This window comes from Rosa rugosa, chromosome 6, assembly GCF_958449725.1.
Source record: "Rosa rugosa chromosome 6, drRosRugo1.1, whole genome shotgun sequence".
Taxonomy (NCBI): Eukaryota; Viridiplantae; Streptophyta; class Magnoliopsida; order Rosales; family Rosaceae; genus Rosa; species Rosa rugosa.
Window position 1 is genome coordinate 14,534,411 of NC_084825.1, and position 22,630 is coordinate 14,557,040.

The window sequence follows — 22,630 nt, forward strand, 5'->3', positions numbered from 1 at the left end:
AATTCAGGTTTGCTGCCAGTGACAATAACACTCGAACAATATTCATCTTGGCTACTGGAGCAAAAGTCTGATCATAGTCAATCCCGTACGTCTGAGTAAATCCTTTAGCCACCAACCTTGCCTTATATCTGCTTATTGTGCCATCTGCATTATGTTTCACAGTGAAGGCCCACCTACATCCAACTGCTTTTTTCCACGAGGTAGTGGTACAAGTTCCCAGGTGTGATTCTTCTCTAATGCCTCCATTTCTTCCTCCATTGCCTTGGCCCACTTTGGGTCTCCCATAGCCTCCTGCACTTTGTTAGGTACAGATACAGTGGATATTTGATTCACAAATGTTGAGAATATATACATCCCACATGGGAAAAATGGGACCTTGCATATGGGTTTATAAGGGTTTGGGCCACTCCATCCATTGCCAATTGGTTTTGGATGTGAACCCCAGATTACTTTATCATGGTATCAGACCAGGTTACCCACGTGTGCATGTCTAACGACCACACGGGCTCCACGTCACCCAAAGTTGTCCATGTGTATGGCTTAAAAATTCGCCACACGTGCGGGGGCGTGTTGAGAATATATACATCCCACATGGGAAAAATGAGACCTTGCCTATGTGTTTATAAGGATTTGGGTCTCTCCATTCATTGCCAATTGGTTTTGGATGTGAACCCCAGATTACTTTAACATGGTATCAGAGCGGGTCTCTCTCCAATTGCGTCTCCAATTGTCATGGGCCCGAATTTGGGTTCCTTATATTGCCATCGGAAAATTCCGATTGGATTGTTACCAAATGTCCGATGTGGGCCTTGGATTGTTATATTGGCCAAGTCTCCATAGGAGACTTGTGTCCCAATTTCCAATGTGGATTTCCAATGTGGAAAAGGAGACTTGTGTCCCAATTTCCAATGTGGAAATTGGATTAATTAATTTCACGTGCAGACCTAAAGTTAGGTTGCACATGAGGGGGCGTGTTGGAGAGGAAAGATCCCACATTGGAAAAGTGACAAATAAAATATAACTTATAAGTGGGTGGATCCCACCCAATTGTACCGAGGCCTTTGTGATTAAAACCCAACACCTAACGGGTGATTAAGTTGGGACAATATCGGTACAATGGTGGGTCACGGGCCACGCTTGTCGCTGTTTAACAAAAAGGAGAAGACATAGTCAAAGACTGACAAGGCATTCGATTAATGAGGAAAGCAGCATGAGCGACAGCATGGAACCAAAATGGTTTTGGAAGTTTAGCAGCAGACATCAAAGTAATGCAAGTTTCAACAATGTGCCTATTCTTTCTCTCAGCAACCCCATTTTGTTGAGGGGTATAGGGACATGTAATGAAGTGAATGATACCTTTTTGTGCAAGGAACAGTTTAAAAGCAGCACTGTTGTATTCCCCCCCTCCATCAGTTTGAAGAGACTGAATGTGACTATGGAATTGAGTGAAGACAAAAGCATAGAATTTGACAAAAGTAGCTAATGTATCTGATTTATTGGTAAGTGGATAAAGCCACACAAACTTTGTACAATCATCAATGAAGGTTACATAGTATTTGAAACCCTCAATTGAGAGACAAGGAGCAGGGCCCCAAAGATCAGAATGGATCTTTTGAAATGGTAAAACAGACTTTGAAACTGACTCAGTAAAAGGCAACCTATGCATTTTGCCACTAAGACAATGGGAACAAACATGAGATGAATTATCATTACTAGACTTGACCTGAGACAAAGCTAACATTTTAGACACAATTTCTGAAGTAGGATGACCAAGTCTGTGATGGCAAAGATATGACTTGACAACTGCTCCAACAAAAGCAGTTTGAGCAGAGTGAACAGAATGAGAAAGCCTTGGTGATTTGAATAGGAACAATCCTTCCCCATTACTCTTTCCTTTGTATAGCAGTGCCTTTGATGCCTTGTCCTGCACACATATGTCAATATCATCCATGGTTATGAAGCAGTGATTATCTTTGCACAATTTATTGAAGGACAACAAATTTACTGCAAGACTAGGAACATGAAGCACATTCTTTAAGTGAAAAGTATGTTGAGCAAGTGCAATTTTAGTGGAACCAATGTGCTTAACACTCAAACCTTGACCATTACCAATTGTAATGGAGTTCCCTGATTCATATGGATGGGCAATGGAGAGATTCCTAAGATCTGATGTCATATGGTGAGTAACACCAGTGTCCCCAATCCATACTTCAGAAACAGTGTTCTGAGAATTTGAAGAACTTGCACCAGGACTCCCAGAGTTAGCTGTCATTGCAGTGAGTGTGGATGGCGGTTCAGCTCCTTGATATGCAAAGTTACTCCTGTGATGGCAATCAAGAGCAGCATGTCCTTTGAGGCCACAGTTTTGGCAGACAATCACAGAGTGTGATGGATGATCACTAGGTATATCACCTCTATAAAAGCAATTTATAGCAGTATGTCCTTTCTTGCTACAAATCTGGCACTCAGGAGATGATCCAACATTGTTTTTGTACTCTGTAGAGGAGGGATTTGCAGGATTCTGGAAACATTTAGCTGCAATGTGACCTTTCTTGCCACAAATTTGGCAAATAGCATTCTGATAGCAATTGGCAGCAACATGTCCTCTTCTTCCACAGACTTGACATTCAACACCACTGTAGTTTTTATAACTACTGCCATTGTTGTCACGTTGGGTGAACTTGCGACTGGAATACCAGTTACCCTTGGAACCATTTCCATGCCAAACATTCTTGCCTTTGTCTCCACTGTAACTGTTAGAGGATGACATCCACTTATCACTATTCCCAGAGTGATTAGGACTGTTGTTGCTATTTCCTCTATATGAATTACCTCTTATAGCCATAGCAGACATAGTGTTTAGAGAAACCAGTTGACTCTCAATATCTCTCTCAGCAGCCAAGAGCTGAGCCCTGAAGTCCTTAAGTGATATAGATATATCTCTTGCCCTGATAACAGTCTTGTTCATTGAGTACTCATCAGGCAAGCCATTTAGAGTGACAACAACAATATCCTCATCAGACATAGCTACTCCCACAGATGTGAGTTGATCTCTAGCATGCTTAATGCGCAAGAGATATTTATCAATATTGTCAGCACCATTTTTGATGGTTTGAAGGTCTGTCTTGAGTTGAATGATGTTGGCTCTCGACACAGTGGAGAATCTCTCAAGTAAAGCAAGCCAAGCTTCTCTAGCAGATTTGCAGCCAACAATGATATCCATTATATCATCATCAAGAGTTGCCATCAGAAGGCCAAGAAGAGCCTTATCAATTTTCTTGCACATTTTATAAGCAGTAGTAATCTCACTAGTCACACCTCCATCCTCAGAAAGAGCAAAACGTGGTGGACAAGGATAAGAACCATCAAAATAACAGAACAAGTCATTTCCTTCAAGCATAGACTGAAATTGAAAGCTCCACTTAACAAAATTGCTCTCAAATAGACGAACAGTGATCATGCTCAAGAGCGAGTTGATATCAGATTGTGTGACAGCCATTTCTTCAAGTATGCAATAGATCTAGGTTATACACTATCAGAAATCTATAGCTCAAATTGTGCAACAAGGTTATCTTCTATTATGCAACAGATCTAAGTTGAACAGTAGCTCTTCTTCATCAATAATCGTTTTGTTATCAATCTATTATGCTATGAACAAAATCAACAACACATCTAGAGAATCTTCATCATTTATCAGAGATTTCAACTTCAACAGTCAACATGAACAAACACAGCTACAGTGATCAACAGTGCTTTGAATCATTTTCTTTTTAAATATCCACTTACATCCTATTGGTTTTGAACCATGAGGTAGATCAACCAATTTCCAGGTCTTGTTTCCAATGATAGAATCCATCTCATCATTAATAGTTTCCTTCCAGAAAGAAGCATCTTGTGATTTCATTGCTTCCTCATAAGTGAGAGGATCAGACTCTATACTAGGAGTAACCATTGTTTGCCTTTTGTGTGAGTCTCTTGTACCTTCTACAAGGTACACAATAAAATCTGGTCCAAAGGATTTTTCTATCCTTCTTCTTTTACTTCTTCTAATTTCTGTATGTTCATCAGACTCACTACGGAGTCTAGATATGTTAGGTGAATTTGATTCACTATCATTATTTCTTGGCAAAATCTCCACCTCTTCATTGTTATTTTTAGATAAAGAAGTGAACTTATTTTCATAAAATTCGGCATCTCTTGACTCTATTACAGTGTTAACTGATATAGAATCATTGCTATGTTCTGCATATCCTAAGAAAATGCATTCTTTTAACTAACTATTGATCTTTTAACTGATATAGAATTATTGCCTTTGGTCCCAACTTCTTGATCTTTGGTTCAGGTAATCTAACTATAGCTCTACAGCCCCAAACTTTAAGGTAGTTTAAGTTGGGCTTTCTTTTAAACCATAGTTCATAAGGTGTGATTTTTAATACCTTAGAAGGTACCCTATTTAGGATGTAACAAGCAGTGAGCAAGGCATCTCCCCAATATCCCTTACTTAAGTAAGAGTTTTGAAGCATTGCATTAACCATTTCTACAAGGGTCCTATTTTTCCTTTCAGCAACTCCGTTTTGCTGTGGAGTATAGGCTATTGAAGTTTCATGTACAACACCTATTGATTCACAATACGAATGAAAATGATACTCTCCTCCTCTATCCGATCGTAGATATTTTATTCTGGTTTCACAAAGATTCTCTACTTCATTTTTATATATCTTAAATTTTTCCAGAACTTCATCCTTGGAATGTATAAGATAAACATAACAGAATCTACTGAAGTCATCTATGAAAGTCACAAAATATTTCTTTCCTCCTCTAGTAGGTGTACTATGCAAATCACAAACATCGCTATGAATAATTGGTAGCATCATGTGAGATATACTTAGCCTCAAGTGCGTCCCATATTTCTTTTGCAGTAGTCATCTCATGGTAGATATCAAATAATGCATCAGACATGGAGTTGCAAATATGGCCCTTGCAAATATAATCATCTTGTTCCCACTTAACTCGTTCACGCTGTGCAGCAAGGGTTTCATCTTCTATTTCTTGAGGTTTTGGAGTAGTAAGCACATAGACCACCTTCAGGCTTGAAAGTAGGAAATGCAATTTCTTTTGCCATCGTCTGAAATTTGCTCCATCAAAACGATCAAGTTTAACAAAGTTTGCAGTAAACTCCTTCAAAGATGCCATAGCAGAAAATAAAGTCTAAAGATTGTTGAGTTTCTGTGTCTGTGGGTTATGGCTAGTGAAGGAAAATGCTTCAAAGGCACGTATGAATTTACGCTTTCCTTTAGACTTTATTTGCCCCACAACAAGTGTGCAAAGGGGTTTGATCAAATAAGCCTTTAGGATACAATGAAGCCTAGCAGTCCTGCTATTGTTGATCGGCGTCTTGCACTTACGAAGATCAACCAAACACTCAATTGAAAGTTACAAGATGCTCAAGGTTTCTGGAACTAAAACTGCAGTTTATAGTTTCTAGATTTGTTTTGTAAAGCAGGGAAGTAATGGATTGGAGGAACTGAAAGAATAAAGCAGAGAGTATCTCAAGATATAGGAATTAAGTTATATTTTTAATCTGCAGGTATCACCCCTTTATATAGGGATGTATATGCCTCTTCAATTAATTGGGATAACCCTTCCGTAAGGGTGGCAACCTTTCATTTATGAAAGATGATGATTAAAGCATGTAATTAATATCCCAAGAAGTCACCAGTAGAAGTTAACAAGTTAACAACGTTTGCTTAATTTAAACAACAGATTGGTGCTTGTGAAGCAACACAATGCTTCACCAATATAACTGTCCAGCTGCTTCCTATATCTGAGATCCTTTTTGAATTTTGAATTGTGGTGATCAGTCACAATTCAATTTATCTTCTTTATAATTTGAAAACTATTCTAACAATTACAGCTTATTCAAGTTAAAGGGATGAAACATATTACCATTCAAAGCTCGTCGTTGGAATCATTTAAGTTTGTATGGACCTCATCGACCTTAATATCTCTCTCTGGTGAGAAACTTGAAAGTATTAAAATAAACTGGAACTTTTATTCTTCATGCCTGGGAACTGCGCGCTCATTGAAGATTTTTGCTCCAAATCTGCAAGCTGTGACATGGGTGGGCAAGGTCTTGAAATAGCCAAAATCCGGGAAAATTACTGAATTTGCAAAGAGCTCTCATTCTTCTTCAGCGGTAGATGACAAACTATTGAATAAATCTATAGCAAGTCAAAATCTGCTTTGCCTTGGTCTTTTCCTCAATCCTATATATTTCCTGTTGATTTCTTCAATCAGGTCATTATAATTCAAATGTAGTTGTCCATTTCTCGAAGTTGTCATACCTTTATTCTAGAAATTGTACTGCTTGTTAGTTGTTACCATGTTGCAGTTACATGCATTCTTCATCTAGATTTCATATGGGATATATACTGAAAATTGCAAAACCTCACTTTTGTTTACCAGCTGAAGGATTTGAGCATAGACCTCTCCAGCGGGTCTAGTGAAATTGAGTTTGCAAAGTACATTCTCGAGAATGCTCCGAATGTGAAGAAGATCGTGATTCGTCATAGTCCGGTTGATGCACCAAATTTTTACTCCAAATTTAGCGACCAAATTCTAATGAACTATTAGAACCAAGTCTATCTTAAGCTAACAAATCTATCACGACATTTCAATTCAGCACTGCTTACTCCCAAATCTGTAAATAATGCGTTTTTACTAGAATGCCTGCATTTGTACACAGAACAGCATACTAATGTAGCTAAATTTGTAAGAAAATGGCATTAATTTATAGTGTTATTGGACACAAGTACTGGGTAACAAACTAACAATTAGTGATTCAATTCCCACACATCACAAATTAAAGGGTAAAAACTTCTCATACCTGTCACTGCCTCTTAAGGGTTTGGTCCAGAATGGAAATGGGGTTCAAATATGGATTACAAGCTAAACCAGTTTCCTTTATTCTCCTCTATTGAGCTTACATATCTTTAGATATATTGCACACATAGATATACGTTTGGAAAATGGGATTACATATCTGTAGATATATTGCACACATTGCAAATTTCTGCATATCAATAGCAAGGCTAATGCCTCCCATAACCGAGCTTGCTGTTCAAATTTGCCTCACCAAAGCTTTCCTCTGCCTTTGCCAGGTCTCTTTTTGCAACTGCGTGATCTTCCTCAGCAACAGATAGCATCGCCCTTAACCTCCTTATTTCAGTCTCCAAAGCATCAACATCCTCTCTGAGTTTCTTCAGTACTCCTTCCCTCTCCCCAAACTTCTTCATTCCCAAAGCTGATTGAACATAAGGCTCCAGCCAACTCAAGTCGAATCTGAAGGTCTCAACCTCCTCCCACAAAACTTGAAGGTGCTCGCATGGATCATGCTCACGTGGATCCTCCATCATATCCTTAACCTTTGTAGTGTCCAGAAAATGCAATAGTCGACCCAAAGCTGTGAATGCCCATCCACTATACATGCGACTTCTTTTCCTCTGGCAGCTAATCAACGAAGGATGCCATGAACAGACTTCTTCCAGTAGTGGAACAAAAGCTTTATCTACTTTCCCTACTCCCCTGAAATCTACGAGCTCGTCAACTGGCGTCAGTGGGGTGGAGGGAGCTTCATCGTTGTCCTCAACTATGGGAGGGCCAACTGGGCTATCAGTCTCCTGGTAAGGAAGCACTTGATCAGATCTTGGTTCTATTTTCAAGCTTCGAACTTTCACAGAATCAACATTTGGTTGAACAGGGTCATAATTTAGTGCAGTATCCTGAAAAGCAAGCATCTGTTCATAACAAAGTGATGTATGTGTGGTTGAAGCATCTGAATATTTCACAGAATCCACATCTGAAGACTGACTTTGAAGTTCCTGCTCAAGAAAGGCAGTTTCTTGGTCTTTTAAAACCTTTATGTCAGCTTTACTGACTGCAACCTCGGCTTCAACAATACATATGTCATCCACGAGAAACCCTTCATTTGGGTCAAAAAGCTCACTCAGAGGCATGAATGATGTGAAGCCCCAGTCACTTTTTTTTGCACTGAACTGATGCTGAGTGTCTGTAATTCCAGTTATGAAGAATCAAAAAACATTGAAAAGAATGAACAGCTCATATAGAAGTAATACAAAAACATGATAAAGGGTCTGTATGCTTGGAAGACTCAAATAAGTTGCTGGATTTGGAACAAATTATTTTCAGCGTGTATATATATATATATATATATATATATGAGATCATAATCATAGAGCAAGTGAACCTTCCATCAGCAAGTAAAAGTCCTTGAAAGAAGATTGTTACAAAACTAAATAAACCAAAAAGAATGAGCCAATTACTGTACAGAGTGTTTGGTTCACTTATCAAGTTCACTGAGATAAACAGCAGAGAATAACATAGTACTTTATGACTTTATGTAAAGAAAAGGCAAAAGTAAAGATGAAAAATACCTATTCTTATCGATTTGTCGCTGTTAAATTGATTAACGACAGTCAAGGAGAACTCGGCATATCTACGCCACCCAGATGGTAACTTTGAAGCATCTGCAACATTCAAGTACATGGACAAGTATTGCCTCCCATTGCTCCCTTTTGGATACACCACGATCCGCCTGATCAAAACCAGCCAATTAATTGAGTGAGCGAGCATATATATATGAAAGCAAAAGCAACAAAATTGATCAAGTATACGAGAATGTCATGCGAGATATGTATATATACCATTTGAAATCGCCGACGACAAAACCATCAGAGTAATGTTTCCGGGTTTTGAGCTTAGAGTAGTTGTCGATTGTCCAGGTGTAGGTCATGGATATAAGCTCATGACCCTCTTGCTGGTTATCCATTCTTGTACCTACTAAACAAAATCAAACCCACAGGTGATCAACATCGATCATATATGTTAGTATAACAAACGCAGCAGAAGTTTAGATTCAGAAAAACTATAATATGCATACCTTTTTCGAGTTGAAAATGATCGAGAGAGAGTGAGTGTGTGTGGAGGAGGGGAATGGAGGACTTATATACATGCAGTTGAGTTGAGATATGTGGTTGGCTGGCTCCTGTGCATGCTAGGACGTCTTGTAGGACTTTACCGACGTATAAAGAATTATGAGACGAGGTGACGTGGAACGCCAAAGCGCCACAAACGCGTTTGCGCTCAGGTGTTACCGGCCCCCACTCAAGGAGAGAAGACTCCATCTGTAGCAGTTGCAGATTTTTGTGCAGATTGGGTAAAATGCACTGTCACGCTGATTACAGCTTCCAACATTTTTCTTATTTTTTACGATTCCCTCTTGAGATTTCCAGTCTTATATTTATCCATGTTAGATATTGTCATTCACAATTATTTTGTCTCTAACATGAAAATTATAATTAAAATTTTAAATTTATAATTTTTAGACGCAAAATTAATTTATATTTGATACCAAAACTATAAGCATGTACTTCTAGTCTTTCAAAGGCTAGGAACGACACAGTTTAGCTAGCTAGCAAAATTCATAATTATAGAAGCTCACTTTACAAGGTAGCTAAGAAAAATCACCGTGTCCGGAAGGCAAATCCATCTATTCCGGAAGGCAAATCCATCTATTGAAGGAAAGAATCCCATGTAATCAGGAAATTGATTCTGTCAATCACTACGAGAGAACTATATATATGTATGTAATTATGCTTGATCTTCGGATTAGAATGTGGATCTAATTGTAATACACATATGTATAAAGCGTGTAAATTAATACTGTGAATAATGAGAAAACCATTTCTTCCATATTGTTTCTCTTTATGGTATCAGAGCAACGATCTGAGGCCTAAACGTGAAACACACAGACCACAACCAAAACTCCATGGCAGGTGACGAAGATCAAAAGGTCATTCAAATTGGCACGTCTTCGACTTCACTGAAGAACACAGAACCATGGGAAAACTCAAACCATCCGCTCTTTCTCCACCATTCAGATCAGCCTGGCGCGGTACTCGTGTCACAACCCTTGGTGGAAGACAACTACACAACTTTGGTTCAATCTATGAGCATGGTTCTCACAATCAAGAACAAGAAGGGATTCGTTGATGGATCCATCAAGAGGCCAACTGATAGGGTTGAAGAACAACGTACAACAGTGGGATCGATGCAACACACTGGTGAAAACGTGGCTGCTGGGATCCATGTCAAAAGAAATTTCTGGCATTGCAAGGAGCAAGAAGCATGTGGCTTGAATTGCAAGAAAGGTTCTCGCATACAAACATTGTGCAACTATTTCATATGGAAAACGCCATTCATGATTGTGAACAAGGCAGTACCTCAGTAACATCTTTCTTTAATTACCAAACTCAAGACTCTCTGGGATGAGAGAGATGCCCTCTGTGAAATCCCTCCATGTAGTTGTGAGATAGCCAAGGAGATCAAGGATACATGGAGACTCAAAGACAATGAAATTTTTGATGGGTCTCAATGACAATTATGCCACGATTCGAAGCAATATCGTGGGAATGGATCCTCTTCCAAGCGTGAATAAAGCATATTCCATGGCACTCTGACACGAGAAGCAAGTAGAGGTGTCAAGTGGAAAGGCGTTGACTCAGCCGAAAGCGGCTGCCTTTGCTGTGAAGAAAGCCAACCGTGAGTTTGAACTTGGAGAAGGTGAAACTAAGTGTGAAAAATGCAACAAAACCAATCATAGCACAAAAAATTGCATGGCACACCTCAAGTGTACATTCTGTAATTGGAAAGGATACACTTACGAATATTACCGCAAAAGAAAGGCTACTATGGAGGGGTGACAAGTACGTGCGAAAGGAAATCACGTTGTCTCCATGAATGATAAAAGAGAAGCTGCTTCTAGTTTCCCATTTTCACAGGAAGAGTGCCAACAGCTCATGAGTCTCTTAAACAAGAACAAAACTGCCACAGCAAATCAAGTTGGTAATGTTCCAGACTTTGATGAACTGTCAGGTAAAGCATTCACTCTCTCTCAAAATGGCAAAGAAACAATATGGATATTGGATAGTAGGGCTAGTGATCACATAGTTTGTAAATCTTCTCTTCTCACCTCATTGAAATCTGTTAGCAATCGTTGCGTTAAGTTACCAGATGGTACCTCTGCTCAGGTCACTCATATTGGCAAAGTAGTGTTCTCTCCTCATTTTGTCCTCCATAACGTTTTATGTGTCCCATTCTTTTATCTGAACCTGATCTCAATTAGCAAATTGGCCTTTGATTCCTTTTATATTACTATCTTTCTCAGACAAGTTTGTGTCATACAGGACCTACGATCGGGGAAGATGATTGGGATGGGAACTGAGAGGGAGGAACTCTACTGCCTCGACCCCATGCAGAAAAGTTCATGCAATTCTATTCACAGCAAAACACACATCCTCTGGCATCAACGAATCTGTCACCCTTCAAGCAAAGTATCTTTGTTATTTCCCTTTTCTAAAAAAATAAAGTTTGTGACACAAGCAAATGTACCAATTGCCCTTTGGCCAAACAAACCAGGATGTCATTTCCTTTAAGTACTTCTTCTAGTGAGTCTTCTTTCAATTTGATACATGTTGACATTTGGGGTGGATATCATGTTCCTTCTATTTCTGGTGCCAAATACTTTCTCACCATAGTTGATGATCACACTAGGAGCACTTGGGTGTATTTGATGAAACATAAGTCAGAAACACAAAATTTTCTAGTTAACTTCATTCACATGGTTGAAAACCAATTTGATAAGAGGGTTAAAGTTGTGCGTAGTGACAACGGTCCCGAGCTTAAGGTTGAACATTTTTATTCCTCCAAAGGGATAGTCCATCAAACTAGTTGCGTCAACACACCACAACAAAATGGTGTTGTTGAACGCAAACATAGACACTTACTCAATGTTGCTCGAGACCTTCTTTTTCAAGCTCATTTACCTAAACGTTTTTGGGGGGATGCCATACTCACCTTGACATACTTAATCAATAGGACTCCAACACCACTCCTCAAGGGAAAAACACCTTTCGAAAAATTGTTCAATAAGGCACCAAATTACTCTCATTTACAGGTATTTGGTTGTTTGTGCTTTGTGTCAACTCATCCTCTTAAACCAACCAAATTTGATCCTCGTTCAACCAAATGCATATTTTTAGGCTATCCGCATGGTCAAAAAGGGTATAAAGTTTTTGATATTGCCAAACACAACGTCCTTGTTTCTAGAGACATTTTATTCTTTGAGAATGTCTTTCCATTCCAATCCAACACCAATTCGAATTCTCCATCTCCCATGCCTCTTTTTCCGCAACCATCACAATCTTCATATCTTGATTCTGAATTTCCAGTTTCGTCTCCACCACGACAAGAAGATTCAATCCCTGAAAATCCTTATCATGATCTTTCTTCCGCTGCAAGTCAACCACTTTATCCTATCACCAATCCCTCTTCATCATCGGACTTAATTATTCCTCCACCTACCGATCACTCTTCATCCACTACTTCACATACCAAGGCTACCACCCTGCCTCCTTCACCACCATCACCAATACGTCGGTCCTCCAGGCCTACCAAGACTCCATCATATTTGCAGGATTTCCATGTATAGGCCGCTCTCCCCTCCCAACTCACACCGTCATCTTCAACGAACGTGGTTCTTCCCTCATGTACTGCTCACGCTCTTTCTCATATCTTATCTTACAATAGACTTTCTTCTCACCATCAAGTCTTCACCACTAAACTCACAATCCACCGAGAACCAACTTCTTTTTCCCAGGCCATGCAAAGTCCACAATGGAGAGAGGCAATGCACAAGGAGATTCAAGCACTCCAAGCAAACAATACTTGGAGTTTTGGTGCCCTTACCATCTCATAAACGACCCATTGGTTGCAAATGGGTTTACAAGATCAAACTCAATCCAGATGGCACTGTTAAGAGATACAAAGCACGCCTAGTTGCTAAGGGATACAGTCAGATTGAAGGGGTTGACTATCGTGAAACTTTCGCCCTGTAGCCAAACTGACAACAGTGAGAGTTCTTCTTAGTCTCACAGCTATGTAAGGTTGGCATTTACACCAATTGGACGTGAACAATGCATTTCTTCATGGTGATCTTTATGAAGAAGTATACATGCATATACCTCTTGGGTTCGGACGAAAGGGGGAGACTAGGGTTTGCAAGCTACACAAGTCAATTTACGGGTTAAAACAAGCTTCACGGCAATGGTTCATTAAGCTTTCAACAACTCTCAAGTCTGCAGGGTTCCATCAATCTTGGTCTGATTATTCATTATTCGTCCAAACTCATCAAAGAAAATTCACAGCTTTATTGGTTTATGTTGACGATGTAATCTTGGCAGGAAACAGTTTGAAAGATATCATGGACACCAAACAATTTCTTTCCAGACATTTCAAGCTAAAGGACATAGGGCAGCTTAAGTACTTTTTGGGAATAGAAGTGGCCAGATCAAAGCAAGGCATTGCACTATGTCAGAGGAAGTATTCCCTAGAGATTCTTGAAGACACAAATTTTCTTGGTGCCAAGTCCTCACGTTTCCCTGTTGATCAAAGTATATCACTCACACAAACAAATGGAGATTTGCCAGATGATCCATCACAATAGCGCAGATTAGTAGGGCGGCTCATATACCTCACCATTACAAGACCTGATCTTGTCTATGCCATCCACTTACTAAGCCAGTTTATGGACAAGCCCAGGCAACCACATCTTGAGGCAGCGCATAAGGTCTTAAGGTACATTAAACAAGCATCAGAGCAAGGGATTCTTCTGCCTTCCATAGGGTCATTGGAGTTAAGGGCATATTGTGACGCTGATTGGGCTCGTTGCAAGGACACAAGGAGGTCAGTGTCAGGATATTGTATTCTTTTTGGTAATACACCAAATTCATGGAAAACAAAGAAGCAAAGTACAGTAGCTCGCTCAAGTGCAGAAGCGGAATATCGTTCCATGGCCACTACGTGTTGTGAGGTGACTTGGTTGCGCAATATATTGAAGGATTTGAATGCAAATCATACACAGCCAGTTAAGTTATTTTGAGACAATCAAGCTGCTATTCATATAGCATCAAACCCAGTATTTCATGAGCGCACAAAGCACATAGAGATCGATTGTCATGTTGTTCGTGAAAAGGTGCAAAGAGGAGTAGTTAAAACATCATATGTTCGCACCAAAGAGCAACCAGCAGACCTGTTTACCAAGCCCCTAAGTTCAATCCAGTTTGAGGCATTACTTAGCAAGTTGAGTGTAATCAACATACACTCCAACTTGAGGGGGAGTATTGAAGGAAATAATCCCATGTAATCAGGAAGTTGATTCTGTCAATCACTACGAGATAACTATGTATGTAATTATGCTTGATCTTAGGATTAGAATGTGGATCTAATTATAATACACATATGTATAAAGCGTGTAAATCAATACTGTGAATAATGAGAAAACCATTTCTTCCATATCGTTTCTCTTTACCATCGATTCCTTATTTTAAGGACTCAGAAGTTATTGTCTACAACTACTTTTGCAAAATTTGAAGCGGAGATCCTTTGTGAAGACTGGTGTGATTTGTTCACATCAACAGTTTGATGGCTTGAATGCTTGAAATGCTTGTAGTGGTGGCTATGGTAGTCTTAGGAGTTTTGGAGATAACATCTCTTCTTATACTGGGCAATAGATTTTCAAATCATCTATTGTTATGAGTGACTTCTGCGGCAGGGACAAAATGATAGGAGATAACAACAACCATTGTAGGGGTTGTATTCAATCTAGAATTTAAATGATTCTGACTAACTTTTTATAATCCGTGGATTCTCGTGGATTATGTAGAATCCACGGATTGTTTTTATTCCACATGGATTTGAACAGATTCTATTGTATTGTATTAGCAAGATTTGTTTGGATTTTAACAAGTACATGGATTGTCCTAATAATAATAATAAAATCAAAATCAAAATAAAATAACACAGTAAATAATAATAAAATCAAAATCAAAATCAAATAACACAGTAAATTATTTTTTTGGGAACAGAAACATAACTCTTATGAATAGTTTTGAGCAACAGACCAAAGCATTCAAGATTCAACCATGTGAGAAAGACAACCAAGCAAATAAAACTAACTTTAACTACATCAAAAGGAAAAGAAAGAATTTCATATAAATGACTGGGTATTGATTACAACAGTTTCCACCCAGTAAGCACAAGATCTTGAGACATTATTCAGTGCTATCAATCTATTAAAAAAAAAAAATAATAATAATAATAATAATAATAAAACAGCTTGTGCAGGCAACTGAGGCAACATATGAACATGGTTTTCTGGTCTGCTGAAAATACTCGTTCATATTATAATGGCAGATGACTAGAAATAGTTCACAATAAATAGTACAGGTATAAAGTTTCTATAAGGCAAACCACACTCATGCTATAGCTGTTCAGTTTGAAAGGGAGGATATTGCTTGGAGAATGGAACCATGTACAGATTTACGTGGTGAGGAGAAGAGTCTGATTTTTCAGTTCATTACCAAGTTAATACACTAAATGCCACAGAGCAGGATCCTGAAGAAAACATGAGGGAAGCTGTTGTGCCACAGCAAACGGTTCTATACTTTTTCTGGGCTGCAGCAAACATTGTCTCATCATGCAAGAATACCACATCACAGAACCTGAGAAGAAAATTAGCAACTAGCCAATCAGTCCATATGCCACTCAAACGTTGAAGTACAAATAAACCCCATCCAATTTTCCTGTACATCATTGAAAAAACAGATAACAATTCTCCTACTAATGACCCAACTGCACATTCAGAAAACTATTCACAGCATTGATTACCGTCATGTTCACCCATCTAGAAACAAAAGGACTACTATCACATTCAGAGAGTGGAAAACTACAATCACATTGAACTAAGAACTTAATTAACTCTATATTGACCTCAAGATTTGCATAACCAAACTCTTACACATAAACCTTGGAAAGCAAGAGGTTTGCATAACCAAAGTCTTGGTCATAAACCTTAGAAAACAAAAGGTGGAAAACCAACTTACAAAGGGTCAAAGTTTAGATTATGCAAATTCTACTTGCATAATGCCTTCCAACTTTCCTCTCCCAGAAAACTGACGTACAGCATAAAGTAAATAGTTCCAAGTTTAAACAAACATTTATGATTCATTGGTTTTGTTTCTAACCTTGTCATCATTAGTATGTTTAAACTTCGCATATGAAGTATAGAACATGTGAAGATGGTTGCAGAAGCGCAGCAGTACTGAAGCAAGGTAATATACAGTATCAGACCAAAAAGGTATTACTTTTCAGTATCATAGAATACCTGAAATTCTTTAATCAGGCTCATTTGCTTCATGTCTACAATAGCTAGATGACCCTCGTGTCCACCAACCATCATGTATCCAGCCTGTACAGACCGAGATCTGTAGATGAGTTCAGATTCAGTGATAAATATCAAAGTTCAGAGTTTGATACAGAGTCTTGTTGTCTAGCTTATAGAGTTTCTTGGCTTCTTGTGTCTTCCAGAGTTTTCTTGGCTCATGTTTTAGTTTTCCTAATGCATTTTTTTGTCAGCCATTAATATCCTAGAAGTGTTAACTACAGTGATCAAGTGTTAGATCTATTTAGCGTATCTTCTGTAGCTCAGTAAAATGGGTCAATATGTATTGCTGGAAATTAGTGGAATGATGAGATTCCTTGTGTTTTGTTTCAAACAATATCCCTCAAGTGATTTGTGAGAAATCTTGGTGTGATTCTGATGTGATTCCAGATTTCCCTATATTCTCTTCCTTACCCTTCAATCCCAGTTCTTTAACCATAACGCCCATTATCCCCCACAGACTATCACGTGGAAGATTCTATGATTTTAAACTAGATCCAGTAAACTAGAAAAAGGTAGTCCCAAGAAAAATAAACAGTATTAAGTTCAATCAAAGAATGAAGCCATAAAACTGTACATTATTATTACAAAATCCAATGTACTGTTAAGACTATGAGTAATTCGAAGACGTCTCCTGTTAACGGTTATAAGTTCATTACAGATTGACATATCATTGAAGGAAACTCACCTTCTCAGCGTTGGCAGCAGCTTGGTAGTTTTCAGATGTAATTCTTCTCTAACAGCTAGTAGACCCTTCAACTTTTTATCTTTCAATACCTGCAAACATGAAATCAAGATGCAGTGAAAATTCAAAACAAACCAAAATAAACAAGTAAAAAAGTTTAATGAACGCCTGAATCCCACATGCTATACCTCCAGATTAGCTTCTCCACCTCTAATACTTCTTCTTTGTTATATCCATATATCTCATCAAATCAAAAACGAATAGAGAATTTTGACTATACAAAGATGAGAAATTGTCTTCGTTAGTAGAGAATACAGAAAGGTTGTGGTCAGTTTCATCTTCTATTCAAGGTCTTTTCATCTTCTGAGCGAGAGAGAGGAAAAAAAGAAGGTCAAAATCTCACCTCATTGGATTTCTGATAGGGTTTGGTATTTATACCAAGCACTCTAAAATCTTATAGAATCAATCATTTAATAAAATCCTTGAGAATCATTTGGTTTTTGAATATCACCAAATTTGGAATGACTTTTTAAAATCTTAATTGAATACCACAAGATTTTAAAGGATTTTTTAAAATCCTAGAGTAGTTTCATATATACATCATTCCTAAAGTAGTCATGGGGGTGGTGATTAGCAGTCTAGCTGAGTACATCAGAATAGTTGCAATGAGGGGATCACCGGCGGGTACATATGTAGCTGATCCTTCATCTCGCGGGCTGTCACTGTTGGTTACACATGCCATTATATTGAAATGAAAATCTGTAAATTTATCATCCTGTGATGCTAAGCTTTTCAAAATTTTGCTTGGTGTTGCCTTGAAGAACTCCTTCCGTGCTGCAGCAGTGCCTCTCTTTCTAGTGAATGAGATCTGGTAAGCAACTTGTCGGCTGGTTGCCTTGGGTTGGCATGAATTGATGGACATCTGCATAGACACCCTTCACAATGAAGTCGGGTGAAGCTCTTGGTTTTAGTTTTAAAAGCTTAATTCTTCCTCTACTTGAACAATCTCTTGTGGCAGGATGTGCTGATTTCTATAGGGTTTTTTTGACAATGATGTCCTCACATGAGATTTCAAAGAGGTGTTCCTCTATTTCTCCCATTAATACAGCTGCGGTATGATCGCTTTCATCCTCTATGAGAATCACAATTCTATGCCTGCATTTGTACACAGAACTGCATACTTCTGTAGCTGAATTTGTAAGAAAATGGCATTTATACAGTGTTATTGGACACAAGTGCGGGGTAACAAACTAACAATTAGTGATTCAATTCCCATACATCACAAACTAAAGGGTAAAAACTACTCATACCTGTCACTGCTTAGAAGGTATTGGTTCAGAATGGAAATGGTGTTCAAATATGGATTACATGCTAAACCAGTTTCCTTAATTCTCGTGTATTGAGCTTATGCCACGTACAGGCAGCCCCATACATAGATATAAGTTTGGAAAACTGGATTACATATCTTTAGATATATTGCACACATTGCAAATTTCTGCATATCAACAGCAAGGCTAATGCCTCCCATAACCGAGCTTGCGGTTCAAATTTGCCTCACCAAAGCTTTCCTCTGCCTTTGCCAGGTTTCTTTTTGCAACTGCGTGATCTACCTCAGCAACAGACAGCCTCTCCCTTAACCTCTTTATTTCAGTCTTCAAAGCATCATCATCCTCTCTGAGTTTCTTCAATACTCCTTCCCTCTCCCTAAACTTCTTCATTCCCAAAGCTGATTGAACATAAGGCTCCAGCCAACTCAAGTCGAATCTGAAGGTCTCAACCTCCTCCCACAAAACTTGAAGGTGCTCACATGGATCATGCTCACGTGGATCCTCCATCATATCCTTAACCTTTGTAGTGTTCAGAAAATGCAATAGTCGACCCAAAGCTGTGAATGCCCATCCACTAAACATGAGACTTCTTTTCCTCCGGAAGCTAATCAACGAAGGATGCCATGACCAGACTTCTTCCAGCAGTGGAACAAAAGCTTTATCTACTTTCCCTAATCCCCTGAAATCTACAAGCTCGCCAACTGGGGTCAGTGGGGTGGAGGGAGCTTCATCGTTGTCCTCAACTATGGGAGGGCTAACTGGGCTATCAGTCTCCTGGTCAGGAAGCACTTGATCAGATCTTGGTTCTATTTTCAAGCTTCGAACTTTAACAGAATCAACATTTGGTCGAACAGGGTCAGAATTTATTGCATCCTGAAAAGCAAGCGTCTGTTCATTACTAAGTGATGTATGTGTGGTTGAAGCATCTGAATATTTCACAGATTCCACATCTGAAGACTGACTTTGAAGTTCCTGCTCAAGAAAGGCAGTTTCTTGGTCTTTTAAAACCTTAATGTCAGCTTTACTGACTGCAACCTCAGCTTCAACAATACATGTGTCATCCACGAGATACCCTTCATTCGGGTCAAAAAGCTCACTCAGAGGCATGAATGATGTGAAGCCCCAGTCACTTTTTTTTTCACTGAACTGATGCTGAGTGTCTGTAAATCCAGATAAGAAGGATAAAAAAACACATAAAAAAGAATGCACATATCATAGAAAAAATTTCAGCGCATATATGATCATAATCAATTAATCATAGAGCAAGCCATCAGCAAGTAAAAGTCCTTGAAAGAAGATTGTTACAAAACTTAAAAAACCAAAAAGAAGTAATGAGCCAATGTACAGTGTTTGGTTCACTTATCAAATTCACTGATATAAACAGCAGAGATTAACGTAGTACTTTATGACTTCATGTAAAAAAAAGGAAATCAGACATTGAGTTGCAATCCAAAGTAGAATCATTCTACTGCATTAAGAAATCAGCTTGCAATCGAATAAGAGACAAAGGCTCAAGCATAAAAGTGAGATAGACGAACAAGATGAAGAAGATAGTAAAGTAAAGAAGAAAAATACCTATTGTTATCGATTTGTCGCTGTTAAATTGATTAACGACAGTCAAGGTGAACTCGGCATATCGACTCCACCCGGATGGTAACTTTGAAGCATCTGCAACGTTCAAGTACATGGACAAGTATTGCCTCCCATTGCTCCCTTTTGGATACACCACGATCCGCCTGATCAAAACCAGCCAAGTAAGTGATCAGTACTATACATATAAGAAATCAAAAGTAACAAAATTGATTATACGAGAATGTCATGTGAGATACGTATACCATTTGAAATCCCCGACGACAAAACCATCAGAGTAATGTCTCCGGGTTTTGATCTTAGAGAAGTTGTCGATTGTCCAGGTGTAGGTCATGGATATAAGCTCATGACCCTCTTGCTGGTTATACATTCTTGTACCTACTTTAACCAAACCAAGCCCGTACAGGTGATCAACCTCATACATATTAGTATAACAAACGCAGCAGAAGCTAGGTTAGATTCAGAAAAAACTATAATATGCATACCTTTTTTTGAGTTGAATACGCTTGCGGCTTGCCACAGAGAGAGAGAGTGAAGGAGAGTGAGTGTGGGTGTGGAGGAAGGTGATGGAGGAGGACTTATATCCATGTAGTTGAGTTGAGATATGTGGATGGCTGCCTCCTGTCCGTACTAGGACGTAATTGTAGGGCTTTACCGACATGCGACGAGGTGAAGTGGCTCGCCACAGCGCCACAAACGCATTTGCGCTCAGGGATCACTTAGGCCCCACTCAAGGGGAAGACTCCACTTGTGGCGGTTGCGGAGTTTGTAGCGGGGATTGGGTAAGTGGTCACACTCATGAAAACAGCTTCCTGTTGTAGTATATATGATTATTGTTGTCATAGTTTATATGTCTATATCATGTATAGGATATGTACTTGAGTATAAAGAGAGGTGCTTAAGTGTAAAGATAGGTATAGTGACTTATATGATAAGCTTTATGCCAAAGGGGAACAAGCATGGTTATCTCTATCATCACAGCCACAATGCCACAATGTAAAGCTAGAAATGGAGCTGTCATCAAGCATCTCACACCTCAATTGTATTCCTATAAATACCTCCTTGTATGAGATGAATAAACACACTTGAATCTCCATTTTCTGAAACATTGTTATGTTCGTTTTACAACACGTTATCAGCACGAATAGCTCTACGATTTGGATTGCAGATTGACAAGAGGAGAGGTGAATAACTCTTGGGTTGCAGAGAAGAGGCAGTTCATCATTCAATCAACTTCACTCTACCAGCTCTACAACCAAGTAGGTTTTTCCAAACAAAAACCGATTTTGCTGTTTCATTTTACCTACTGTTCTCTGTGTTCCAGTATTTATTTGAAATAGTAAATCAACTCCAAAACTCACCAAATTTTGTATGCTGGAGCCCCTGTGTGTTTACTGCATCTCTGTAAATTTTCATATTTTTCTGGGTAGTTTTGCTTAGTGTTTCAGTTCGTCTTTCGACTGTTGTTCAGTAGGAACTGCAGTCATGATTTATGACTTTTGTTGAAGCATCTAGTTTAACCTAATCCTCTATGAGAGACACTTATTTCTCTTGCACTATAATTGGCATAATTGAATGAGAAAAAAAAGGAAAATCAGTAGCTTTTAATTTAGCTATCAACTTCTTCAGTTCATGTATATTGTGGCAAATATTTATATATACTTGTTTGGACTTTGTGATAATGATACATCTTTCCTTCATTATTTATTATGATAATGTTTTGTGGTGTTACCTGCTCATATTAAATTTAAATATTTTACCCGCTTAAATTCTTTGCATTAGAATATATATGTGCGGAATGCAGGTACTTAATGAACCAGAAGTTCACACATAAATATTGAACCAGAAGTTCATACATAAATATTGAACCAGAAGTTCACATGCACGTATCGAACCCGTAGTTTCGATAACATTGAAAGGTTATGAATCTTTCCAAGTAGGCGCACCCAATTCGATGCGATGTCTAGGCAAGATACAATGAGGCTGTGTACTTAAGAGAGCCTCGCTCCACCCAAACCTCATACTCTTACCTGGTCGTATTTAATTGGAGTTACCAAAAGGGTTGAGTAATAACTTTTCATTCATTGGCAGACCAGCTTGAGCCCAGCAGGCCCACTCTCCCTCTGCGGGACCTAGCAGCCCAGCAGGCCTCATACACCATTTGAATTACGCATGAAAGGCCGGGTCACAAGCCCGCAGACTAAGCCCGATAGGCTTCACTATCAAGCCCACTCCTTTGGTCCAACAGAATCAAATAAAAAGGAAAAATGATTTGATATTGTAAATAGTTTCACCATATTTAATGTGTAATTAATTGCCAGAAGCATTTATTCACATAATTGTGTGATAATTAATATGTTATTTTACTAGCATGCAATTAATATCTCAATTGATTTGTGATTTTTATTTATCCAATTTGTGAGATTATTTCAATTTGCTCAATTCAATATTATTGTGTTACTTGTCTAAATTTTCGCACTAGAATATATGTATAGAAAATGCAGGTACCCAATGAACTAGAAGTTCTAAATGAACCAGTAGTTCATACATATATCGAACTTGTAGTTTCGATAAGTTTCAATAATGCCGTTTAAGAAACTTGAAGTTTCCTTCATAAATTCACTACACACGATAAAACCAGTAGATTTTACATGTCTAATCCAATTTTTT

General features: G+C 38.6%; 2 protein-coding genes across 4 annotated transcripts; both read right to left on the reverse strand.

Moving 5' to 3' along the window:
- Positions 1-6,812: 6,812 nt before the first annotated feature.
- LOC133717867 (uncharacterized) lies at positions 6,813-9,061 on the reverse strand. Of its 2 annotated transcripts, none has more exons than XM_062144611.1 (4): positions 8,960-9,061; positions 8,724-8,856; positions 8,454-8,614; positions 6,813-8,068 (listed from the first exon to the last, which is right to left on the reverse strand). In XM_062144611.1, the coding sequence occupies exons 2-4, from the start codon at positions 8,846-8,848 to the stop codon at positions 7,092-7,094; spliced, it is 1,263 nt and encodes a 420-aa protein (XP_062000595.1). In that variant the 5' UTR covers positions 8,849-8,856; positions 8,960-9,061; the 3' UTR covers positions 6,813-7,091. The 2 variants fall into 2 exon arrangements, with proteins under 2 accessions (XP_062000595.1, XP_062000597.1); XM_062144613.1 differs by having other exon boundaries at positions 8,724-8,859; positions 8,960-9,057.
- Positions 9,062-18,278: 9,217 nt separating this feature from the next.
- On the reverse strand, positions 18,279-20,588 carry LOC133717128 (uncharacterized). 2 transcript variants are annotated; one of them, XM_062143783.1, is made up of 4 exons: positions 20,446-20,588; positions 20,206-20,338; positions 19,946-20,106; positions 18,279-19,530 (listed from the first exon to the last, which is right to left on the reverse strand). In XM_062143783.1, exons 1-4 carry the CDS (start codon positions 20,546-20,548, stop codon positions 18,557-18,559), a joined length of 1,371 nt encoding a protein of 456 aa, XP_061999767.1. In that variant the 5' UTR covers positions 20,549-20,588; the 3' UTR covers positions 18,279-18,556. The 2 variants fall into 2 exon arrangements, with proteins under 2 accessions (XP_061999767.1, XP_061999766.1); XM_062143782.1 differs by having other exon boundaries at positions 20,206-20,341; positions 20,446-20,573.
- Positions 20,589-22,630: the final 2,042 nt, after the last annotated feature.